Here is a 12,409-nt window from a genome sequence, read left to right as displayed (position 1 = left end):
ATAAGGCCAGTGGCCTCACTTTTGATACTTTAGTATTTGCAAGGAATGTACATTGTTTGGCAAATCTTCACTAAACAGTAAATAAGAAAACAGCTTTTTTAATTGCGTACAATCTGAAACACACACAGACACGTTCTCATAATCAAAGCTTCTTGCTCTACACCGTCACACACAAATTCTCTTGCTGTTTCTCTCAAATAATGTGAAAAACACTAAAGTTATTTATGTTTTTGAAAAATTGTTGTTTTTGTCTTCAAATGTACAACAGATCTTTTGCACATCTGTAATATCCTCAGTATACTGATAAAATATAGTCCCATTTACATTCAGTTCTAAAGGGTTTCACCTTTATATGTATGTATGTATGTATGTATGCACGTATCTGTGTATGTATGTATGTATGTATGTATGTATGTATGTATCAGGGTTCTTTCAGACCTAACAAAAACAAATTAAGGAACTGTTCCAGGGCTATTTGACAAAACTCGAGGACCACTATATTTTCCATTGTTGACCATAACTGTGTTCTTCTCAAATAAACTTTCTTTTAAAATCTGTGCTCAACATTCTATGACATGAGCAGTTATCAATTTTTTGAATTCCAATGTCACAAATTCCCATGATTTTTCCAAAACTTTGCATGGTTTTGTGAAATTCCATGACTTTTCAAGGCCCTTTAAATTTACTTTTTAAATTACAAAACTTTTCCATTATTCTAGAACCCACAAGGACCCTGATTCATATATATATAATAATAATAACAATAATGAGGACTTTGTATAGTGCCTAATTTTTAAAAACTCTAAGCATTTTACAACATTAGACACCACCTATAACATAAAAAAACATACATAATGATATTATTACAAAAAAACAAACACCATGAAATTAAAAAACATAAAAAACATGCTGAAAATATTCAAGGTAGGGAACATTATTAGGTCTTTAAGTTTGTTCTTGCAGTCGAAATAAGTGAGTTTTGAGAGCCCTCTTGAATGGGATCACTATGTCTTTGTGTCTAAGTTCAGTGGGCAATTTATTCCACGTTACTGGGCCCTGGTATGCAAAAGTACATTGTCCATATGACTTCATTTTCGTAGTGGGAATAAGGAGTATACAATTGTCAGAAGAGGAGCGTAAGTATCTTGCTGGTGTGTACACATGGGTGAGGTCGGATAGGTATGTTTGACTGAGTCCGTCAGTGAAATGTAGCACACAGAACAAATTTTGCGTTTGATTCTGGATCGAATGGATAGCCAGTGTAGGGTACAGAGCAGCGGGGAGGTGTGCTCTGATCGTGGTACTCTAAGTATGATCCGAGAAGCTGTTTTGAACTTTTTGAAGTTTCTGAAGTAGATATGGAGATGAACCAGACAGAACTGAGTTACAATAGCTTGTTACATGTCATTCATGATTTCACATCAGAAATGCACCTCTCTACACTTTGGACGGTCGCATCAACTTCAGTTGGGTGGCTAGATTTGTATATTTGGGTGTCGTCAGCATACAATTGGTGAGACACTGGAAACTGGATGATGATCTATGACACTAGAGAGCAGCTGAGTGTATAGAATGTCCTGCTGACCAAGTAGGACTTGAACCACAGTAAGGCTGTATCATGAATGCCAAATACATGCTGGAGACGGTGAAGTAATATATCATGGTCTATTGTGTCAAATGCTGCAGACAAATCAAAGAGGGTGAGGACTGTAATCTTTTTGCTATCCAAAGCAGAGAGAATGTCATTAACTACTTTTAGAAGAGTAGTTTCAGTACTGTGGCAAGGGCGATATGCAGACTGTATATGGCTAAAAAGACTGTTTGAATTCAGATGAGATACAAGCTGGGATTGAACAACCTTTTCTAAGATTTTTTATATGAATAGGAGATTAGAAGTTGGTCAGTAGTTCTTTAAATTGCTTTGGTTGAGTGTTGATTTCTTCAGCAGAGGCTTTACAATGGCAGTTTTGAAAAATGATGAGAATTCCCCTGATGAGAGAGAGGTATTAATAACATCAGTTAGTGAAGGCAATACTGGATCTAAGCACTCAAGCAGCAGTGATGTTGAAACTGGATTAAGTTCACATGACTTTGGTGCACTCTTCATCACGATTGTACATACTAAATCCATAGAGACAGGTTCAAATGCTGCTAATGGTTGCCGCTGAAATTCTGTATCCCAGCTGCATGGTGATGACGAGTCAATTGAAATTGTGTTGTCACGCTTACCTCTAATGGGATGTACTTTGTCACAGAAGAAATTTGCAAACAGGTCCGGAAAGTCAACTAGAGAGAAGGTAGTTGGAAGTGGTGTACATTTGTTCCTTCTATATATATATATATATATATATATATATATATATATATATATATATATATATATATATATATATATATACACACACACACACACACATTGCCCCTTTAAGCCAAATGATGACCTTAGTAGTTATATGTGACTATAAAGGCTTTATGCATATTTTTTTTAAAACGGGTGATACAAATACATCACTCAGAAATTATACTACATATATACTATTTATATACTATATACTATAATGTATATTACTTACTTATCTAACACTATACCTATTGCAGCACTTCCAATGACACCTCCAATCTCAAAGGTCGTGGAAAACATACCAGCCTGAACTTTAGAATACTTCAGCTAAAACAAAATGGTTATATTATTCATGGTCTCTCAATTTAAATCAGGATCATAAATATGAATATGATGTCATGACAAATTTCACAATATTATGCAAACATATTTCTGTTTTTAAAAATGTATTTGTCTGAAAAATGTGTTATTTTAAATCATTTATAATTCAAAAATGTGAGAAAGGTTAGTAGTTCCATATTTCACTTAAATCAATTCCAGGTCTTGAATGTGCTAATGTATCATGAGCCTTGGTGTATCACAATGGCATTGTCCAAAATGTTTTTGAATGATTTCATAATAATTCCAAAATACTGTTTAGTCCAAACTGTCATATGAGCACTTTGTAATTCCAATAAATAATTTAAATAAATGATTCCTCTCAAATTAACTCTAAACACAACATTAAGAACAGTAATAAAAATAGGAACAGAAATAATTGTTCACCTCTCTCCTTATATACATCTCCATGACTCTATTATGACACTATGTCACACTTCATCCCTACATATATCACTATACTTAATTATACCAATGGAAAACTACCCCAAACTGTCACATGTTCATTATCAAGGCTGTAAACAATCTACTGTATATACTCACATATATATATACATTCGCATATAAGCTGACCCCACAACTGAATAGGTATAAACATTAAAAAATGAATGACCTGCATATACGCCAACCCAAAAGTCCAAGACGACATCACAATATGCATGCGGTAAGTTCTAAATGTATTTATTTAGGCAAACTTACATTAGCAAAATTACCCGTATAACTCTCAGGGTTGGCATGAATTATTGTTACATAGAAATGGTATCAATTTGTTCAAATTGTCAAGAAATTTATTTAATTTTCTGTTTTCTTATTGTTTATACCTAATTCAGATTTGTGTATAACTTGATCAGACAATGATAAGAATTGCACATTCGTGGGTTGCTGTAACATTACATCTCCCTTTGACTTGATTATTGTTTGTTTATGCATTACTGCATTAGACTTTTTATATCAGTGCACCAGTAATTGCATTTTTATTTTGATTGAAATTGTCAATACCTAACTCATTAAAATATTATCCCAGTATGACAACAATCAACAACAATAGAGTCTGATTCAATGCTCGCAATTAGGCTGGTGAGCATATTAAAATAAAGGTGCCAACACATGTACATTGTAGGTTAGAACACACAGTGAATCAAGTACATTCTGATGAATTAAGTACATCCCTTGGATTTGAATCATGGGCACCACTGCACTAAACTTTAATGATAAATCCAAAATACAATAATGAAGTTTCAGCAGTCACAGTTTGCTTTGATGTAAGCGACCTTACACCCCGTTTTACAAATGTACAGTAATCATGCTAATATTATGGAGTGTAAGGCAATTACACATCAAAGTACTGGTAACCTCTTAATGCTGAGCGCCTAGTGAGGCAGCTGTTAGTACCATTTTTGTAAGTCATTGGTATGACTCGATTGGGGATCAAACCCATGATCTCCCTCATCCAAGGCGGACACTCCAACCACTTGGCCACTGGAGCGGTAAGTACTGGTATAGTTGCCAGTCAAAATTCCCTCTTAACCCTAGCCAGTTTCAGGGTTTTAATGAGTAACTGGTCTGTTTTGCTGTTGGAAAACAAACAACAAATCCACCAATTATAAACAAAGGATACCCAGCAACATCCAGCTTTCCATTGTGGAAAATTATGATTCTGTTTAGCCAAAACACAACGGTAAAATAGACTGATGATGAGCTTAGTTGATCTATATTCAGAATTGTAGCCTTTATTATTACCATTCTTTCATGAACATGTAACAGTTATGCTGATTGTGCACTGCACAATTGAACATGTGTACCTTTTCTTAAAGATTACCTCAATTTGTAGCAATGCTTATATCACTGATAAAGAGTTACAAGTGAGCGCATGGATCAATATAAAAATTAAACAGCTATTACCGACTAGCTGAAGTGTTATGTGGTAAAATGTGATTTGGTCGAAAAAATTAATAAAACAAAATCTGCATCTAATTTTGGGGGAATACACAAGGATTAAAGTGATGCTAGGCATGATTTGCACTGTGTACGTAGTGTACATTATAGTACAGCCTGGTAAACTCAAACTGGCCTGTGAATTATGACCTGTATTTAATTTCATGTTGGAGAAATCAGAAAATATGCACATGCAAAATAATAACAAAAGCAATAATAGTAGTTTATAACAGTTAAGTGTTGGGACAGCAAGAATGTATTTTTTTTCACCTGTACATACGTCTTAGGACATGGAAAATATTATTTTTTCATGTCCCAAGATTTACAGTCATTATGGTAGTCAGCAAAATGTTTTAAAAACTTTCAAGTTTAAACCTTAAGCCCGTAGATAAGCTGAACCCCCCCACTCCTTCTTCCAGGCCTTTATTTTTTCCTAAATTATTTGGCTTATATACAAGTACTTACAGTATTTAAAGTACCACTATCCCAAAATAGAATATACTGTTATGAGCAAAACTTAGCCTATATAACATGTTGTTTATAAATGATAATTACAATTACAAACACAGATAACAGCTAAATACACATTATAGATATACATAAGTCAAATCCAAATGCAATCAACATAGACCCTGATTTGGTCTCACACAATGCAATGGCAAATCAGATTTTATTTTACTTGTTCTACTGATTACTCCTAACAAACTGCATAGACCCAGATCTACTGGTGCATCATGTGACAGCAGGTCTGAGTCTGTGCAGCATGCTGTTGGACTCAACTCAGTGGTAAGTATTTACAGTAGAGGTAAAACTTCAAAATCTGAAGAAATTGATCTCTCTCTCTAACTCTCACCTGATTCAGCAGGTACATTGGCAGCCACATATACATACAGTATCGGACAGCTTTTAGGCAAAATACTGCAATGGCTATTTCAGGCAGCATTCTGCAAAATAAAAAAATAATCAACATATGGAAAGCAATGCTAGCAAATAGAAATTACACTATTTACATATAAAAGCTACACAATTATCTATGGTAATGAATGCCTCTCTTTGTGATCCATCCAATAATAATAACATTGAGAATAAACAGGCCTATTTTTGGGTACAAAAGAGAAGCAGGCCAAACTTATCTAGGTAGATCAGGGGTAATACCTTTTAAGACAACAACAATAAAAAGTTAACCATCCAGCTAGAATGAGTTACAACTGATACATGTATTAGTTGTTGTTGTTGTTATAGGGTTTAACGCCATTTTTCAGCACAAGATAGGCTATACATGGTGGCCAGTATTAATGGTGGAGGAAGAACCTGGGAAAACCCCTGAAAGAACCATCGACCCACGAGAAGCTACCAGCAAGCTTTCTCACATATGATACATGTATTAGTAGATGATTTGATATTTATGAACAGAGTTTTTCTAAACTATTAAAAGAAACAAAACATGATGGTTAGGGAAAGCATTTCTAGCCAAGGTTCAAAGCAGTGTTGTATAACATGTAACACTGAAGTCAAAAAGTTAAGTGAGCTGGTCACACAATCAATTGCTTTCGTTTAATGATAATTCACCCAAAGTATGAAGAAAGTCCATCAATTGCTTTCATTTAATGATAATTCACCCAAGTATAAAGAAAGTCCGTCAGTTGCTTTTGTTTAATGATAATTCACCTAAAGTATGAAGAAAGTCCATCAATTGCTTTCGTTTAACGATAAGTCATCCAAAGTATGAAGAAAATCCATCAAGGGGTTTAGGAATCATGAAAAAACTTGACCCAAAACCATGAAACAAATTTTCTAATGACAGTGACCTTGACCTCAAGGTTAAAGGGGTTAGTGGGCATGTCATAAATGAACTTTCTTAGCTTCATATTGATTCAACCCAAATATGAAGAAAAATCCATCAGTGGGTTGAGGAATAATAGGCAAATAATCTTTATAACCAAATCCATAAATAAAATTTTCTTTCAACAAAGTGGGATGTGAGACTAAACAGATGCTAGAAAATTGTTAAAATTAAAGTGCAAATGTATTTAATATAAAAATATCCTGAGCAATATACAATTAAAAATCAAGAGGTCTAAGCATAAGAATTAATTATCAAAATGCTTACGGAATTTTCCATAATTGTAACACAGACAGCTGCTGACAAGAATTTTTACGACTGTTAGATTGGTCTGCAAAAAACAGAAAAGAAATAAATTTTAAAAAAATGTTTATTAAATTGGTTTTATCATCAATACTAAATTCCCAGACCCAGTTTTGGGTTACCATATCAATTACTACTGAGCAAAATGTCTGCCAACATAATGAAGTTAAACATTTGACAGTATCCACTTTGACCTTCAAGTATTATAACTTAAAAAGGGGTAAAACGTTTTTTGTTCTGCAGTAAAGATTACCAACATCTTTATCACCCACAGCAATCAAAAGAATTAAAATGTATATTTAAATTTAAACCTACTGAGGTCATTGCACAATGACAAAGTGTAAAAGGCATATACTATATAGTGGGTTATTCACTAAGCAAAATTTCACAAATCTGACCAAAACAAGTGACTTTCAATTTTGGCAGTTTATACTTCAGTAACTGCAGATATAAGGTTTTATTTTAATTGGGATAACCAGCAGTATTGTATATCACTAGCAAAAATGTTATATTAGAGTATATGAATTACTCTCAACTCCTGAATATTTTATTGAGAATAAATAAAATAGCTTATTTACCATTAAACAAAGGGCAAATCAGGAGGAAGCCAAGTGAATTTTTTTTCTCACTTATAAATTGGATCCAACTGCATGGACCCATATCTGCCATCACATACTGCAACAGCAAATCTGGGTCTATGCACTTTGTTAGGACTAATCAGTAGAATAAACAACACAGACCCTGATGTACTGGCACATTATGCAACAGCAGATCATGTTATCTGTTCACAGTTGGCACACAACTTATAAATAAATGAGTATATAAATGGTACATCATTTAATTAATCTGTTTGACGTGAAAAAATACATGTCAAACATATAATGGTGTCAAGGTCATTGACTGAACTAAAACACAAGCATTCCCTTGATTATGAGCATGACCTAATACTTCATGTTCAGAATATTCTGTAAGCTCCTTAATATTGTCTGATTAGTGGAAGGTTACCAAGGTCAGTAGAGCTATTTAATTACAGCAATTAATAATTAGTAATTAGTAATTAGCAATTGATTTACTTGTTGCTAAACTTTATACAGTACCAATGATTGGGTGCCCCTAGAAGGAAGAAACATTATTTTCTTTCATCAGGTTTTAATAAAATGTATACTTTTTGTTGTATTTTAATGATCATCTGGAGAGTCCAGACAAAAGAATTCTCATTAAATGAAATCCAGAATTGTTAAATTCATTTTTATTTCATAGTTTCATGAAACAATAAAAATGTTGGCTACATTTATCTTAGCATAGATTCTTTTTGCACACAATTTTCTTCAAAAAATGAATCAATTACTTATTTTATCTTTATTCCCTTACATCACTTATATCTTTTTAACTGCAAACATGGAGTCATGTTGAAACATAGGACCACATAATGGCATCATTTAACTGTCATGTGACAATAAGACCAAGAAAAGAAAAGCAAGTATTGCAAGTCTACAAAACAAATTTGTTACATGGGTGAGAATGTTTTGGTAAATACACCTGTGTGAACCGAGGAACATACAATAAACTACATACACTACAGGCATTAGTGTGCTTTGCAAAGGACCATGCATATTACAATTTGCTTGGTGGGGCTTTAAATGTAAGAACTTTTTTTTGAAAATAATAGTTTGGAGAAGAAAGGCATTCTGAGGCCATAACTTGTCATAAATTATCACATGGAATGTTGGAAATCCACCTCATTCAAGATCCCATCAATATAAATGTGAATGACAATCTTCCTTTGTAAAGTTATGCTGCAGAAAACAAAGTTAGGAGGATGGTGAAACTGGTGTCATAAGTCTTCTAAATTATAAGGTGGAACAACTCAAATTCAATTCTTTCAAGGGATCATCAATATAGAGGTGTATGCAAAATATGGCTAAAATCCAATTAGGCTTAGTAAAATGATGCTGCAGAAACCAAAAGTCTGGAGAAGGAGCAATCAGGGGCCGCAACTATTGTAAATAATGTCATGGAATGCTGGAAACAATACAATCAAGGATTGATCAATATAAAGTTGCATGACAAATGTAGTTAAAGTCTAACAAATATTATAAAGTTATGGTGTGGAAACCAAAATTAGTACAATGTGCTATCAGGGGCCATAACGCTTGAAAATGTCATCGTGGAATGCAAAAATCAAATGCACTTGAGATCTCATCAGTCTGAAACAACATGCCAAGACTGTTTTAAAGAAAAATTTTGGTGAGTAATCAAATCAAAGTTAGGCGAGTTAGTGCAGTAAAAACTTTTATGAGCGACGACCTGTCATTTCCGACCACAATCGTAATGTATGGATCAATTTTATTACATAATAGCTCTCTCACGAGCGACCACCTGCTGATAGCAACCAGTGACCATGATGTCTTGGCAAAATATGCATTTTGACACTGCTATGAATGACCACTCTGCAAAAACAGGGATAAACTCCACCGACCTTTTTTTAATCCAATGACCGCTTACATGATCCATACAAAATGTGGCTGGCTACTCTATTGCAAACCAGATTAAAGTACCTGTAGAGTATTCCAGTATTTAGCCTGGTTCCCGGTCTTACCGTAGTGGTACCATCATAGCTACTATTGATATACACAAGTAGGACCAGCATTCAGCTCTATGAATGACTGTATCGCAAGAGCAGAGACAGACACCACTGGCCTTTATGTAAACATTTGTAACAATGATCACTTGAATAGTAAAGATTGTTCTGATCAAAAACACGTATGAAAAAGAAAAAGGATTCTGGCTACTGGTTGGTATAAAGTGACAGATGGTACAGTGTGTAAACCATTCTAATTTACATACACAAGTAGGACCAGCATCCAGCTCTATGAATGACTGTATTGCAAGAACAAGGACGGACACCAATGACCTTTACGTAATCATTTGTAACAATGATCACTAGAATAGAAAAAATTGTTCTGATCAAAAACACACATGAAAAAGAAAAAGGATTCTGGCTACTGGTTTGTATAAAATGACAGATGGCACAATCCGTAAACCATTCTAATGTACATGTATATCTTTGTGCATCTTTATTGCTAGTGGTGATGTAAGGGGTGCTCATGAAGGGCTAGTACCTCTGGTGGAGGTAGCAGTCATACTCCCTTGGGGGTAGCTAGTCCACCTTTGGTCCCCACTTGGCACTTAGCTCTCACCTGTGGCTCCAAGAAGCTGTAGCATGCACAGTGGCCACACTACGAGCAACAGCTTCGACTAACCAGTAAACTAGGCTGAGGGTAACTGATGGGTCTTAAACCCTCGGTGAGTTAGGGATTGTCACTCATTGAATGTGAAGACTGGACCTGGTGGACTGCGCAGAGGAACCACCAGCTGGTCAACGGGCAGGAAGGCGGATCCAGCAAAGCGATGTGGAGTGCTAAGAGCAAGGCAAGACACGTAGGAAGCCTTGGTCATACACTGCATACAGTTTCCATTCCAGCTGTCTTGACTACGTCTTGCCACTGGAAAAAGTGGGGCCTTGAGAGAGTGATGCTGACACAGTGCAACTCTCCCTCACTTTAATCCAACTCATGCACAAGTCATTTATATCATCACCCATTCCCAAGGCCTGTGGCAACAGGCAAGCTGCGAGTGGCAGGTGTGGATGTACTGGCAGCCAAAGCGGCAGACCTGCACGCAGGCAGTTCAGGCGATGAGGGTCATCTTCCATTGACCTGAAGCAGAAACAGATGTCGGCAGCTGTCTGAGTGACTAAGCAGACCTCTTCAGGATAGCACTGCTTAAATCCATCGCCTGATGAAGGGGTTTGAAAAGGTGCCCTAAAAAAGCCTGCTTCAACTACCCCAACCAGCTTACTGTGGCTGGAGGGAATCCCATTCTTGCGGTCGAAACACAAAGGACACCCAAAACATTCCACTCACTCTCAGTGCATGGAACATACTCTATTGGATCATGCAGAGGCTGCGAGACCAGAGAGAAGAACTGCCCTGATTGCAAGAGAACTTGCTCGCTACAAGATAGAGATAGCAGCCTTGATAGAAACTTGCTTGGCTGACAAGGGCCAGCTGACTTAAGCTGGAGCTGGCTACACCTTTTTCTGGAGTGGATGTGGCACCAATGAACATTGTGAGTCTGGAGTTGGTTTTGCTGTCGAGTTTGGTGAATAAGCTCTCCATCTTACCAAAGGGAACTAATGACCAGCTAATAATGTGGAAGCTACCCTTACATGGAAAAAAGCAAGCCACACTCATTAGTGCTTATGCACCAACCATGACCAACTCAGAGGAAGCCAAAGACAAGTTCTACCAGGATCTGGAAGTTCTGATTGCTTCAGTATCAAAGTCAGACAAGCTGATCCTTCTTGGTGATTTTAACGCCAGAGTACCACACCTTGTGGGAAGGAATTATTGGTAGATGTGGCATTGGCAACTGCAACAGAAATGGACATCTGCTCTTGAGGATGTGTGCAACATATGTTCTCCTGATCACAAACACCATCTTCCATTTGCGTAACCATAAGAAAACAACTTGGATGCACCCATGGTCTAAGCATTGGCGTCTGATCAATTACATCTTAGTCTGTAGGAATGACAGACAGGATATCCTTGTGACCAAGGCCATGTGCGGTTCTGACTGCTGGACATACCACAGGCTAATGATTTCCATAACGAATCTTAGAATTCAACCTCCAAAGGGAATTAAAGTCCCAAAGCGACTCAACATCTCCAGGCTGAAAGTCTGAAACACTGAGCAAGCTCTGTCTGAATCTCTGACAAGCCAGCTGGAAACCACAGACTCTGATACCAACGATGTAGAGAAATGCTGGGTGGCCTTCAAACAGCTGGTGTACTCAACTGCATCTGAAACCCTTGGCATCACTACGCAAAAGCACCAAGACTGGTTTGCCAATAACTGTGAAGAAATACAGTCCCTGCTAGAGGAGAAGCAATGTCTCCATCATGCATACAACACTGACCCCAAGTCTGCTGCAAAAAAAGATGCCTTCAGCAGAGTCCGCCAAGCTGTGCAGAAGAAACTGCACGAGATGCAGGACACATGGCTGAGCCGAAAGGCTGATGATATTCAGTCCTTTGCTGACAGACAAGACATGAAGAATTTCTATAGTGCTCTTCATGTGTATGGCCCAGTAACATCAGGCACAGCCCCACTCTTGAGCTCCAATAGCAGCTCTCTCATAACCAAGGAGAACATACTGGATCGCTGGGTGGAACACTTTGACGGTGTCCTCAACAAACCCTCTTCAATCAACGATGAAGCGATCAACCATCTACCCCAGGTGGAGATCAACAAGAGATTGGCTGACCCTCCAACAGTGCTTGAAACTCATAAGGCCACTGAGCTCCTGTCTAGTGGAAAGCTCCAGAAGCAGACTCCATCCCAGCTGAGATCTACAAGTCTTATGGGCCTAAGCTAGTAGAAAGACTAACAGAGATGTTCTGTGGGATGTGAAAGCAGAAACGCATACCCCAGGAATTCAAAGATGCATCCATCATCCAAATTTACAAATGCAAAGGCAATCTCCAATCCTGCGACAACCATAGAGGAATCTCTCGACTCTGCATTGCAGGTAAGGTCCTCACTAG

At 36.9% G+C, this 12,409-nt stretch overlaps 1 protein-coding gene across 2 annotated transcripts in view; it reads right to left on the bottom strand.

The window, feature by feature from the left end:
- LOC149789097 (uncharacterized) overlaps window positions 1-12,409 on the bottom strand; it is a 65,426-nt gene that overhangs the window by 19,098 nt on the left and 33,919 nt on the right. For both annotated transcript variants that reach the window (XM_089975297.1, XM_089975296.1), the window contains exons 9-11: window positions 6,765-6,828; window positions 5,508-5,598; window positions 2,574-2,668 (exon numbers count right to left, since the gene is read on the bottom strand). In XM_089975297.1, coding sequence (XP_089831423.1) covers window positions 2,574-2,668; window positions 5,508-5,598; window positions 6,765-6,828 — 250 coding nt within the window. The remainder of the gene's footprint in view (window positions 1-2,573; window positions 2,669-5,507; window positions 5,599-6,764; window positions 6,829-12,409) is intronic.

This window comes from Sinohyriopsis cumingii, chromosome 11 (assembly GCF_028554795.1).
Source record: "Sinohyriopsis cumingii isolate HCF-2022 chromosome 11, ASM2855479v2, whole genome shotgun sequence".
In the NCBI taxonomy this organism is placed as follows: Eukaryota; Metazoa; Mollusca; class Bivalvia; order Unionida; family Unionidae; genus Sinohyriopsis; species Sinohyriopsis cumingii.
The sequence above is the reverse complement of the archived record's forward strand: the minus strand, read 5'-3'. Positions and strand labels throughout refer to the sequence as shown.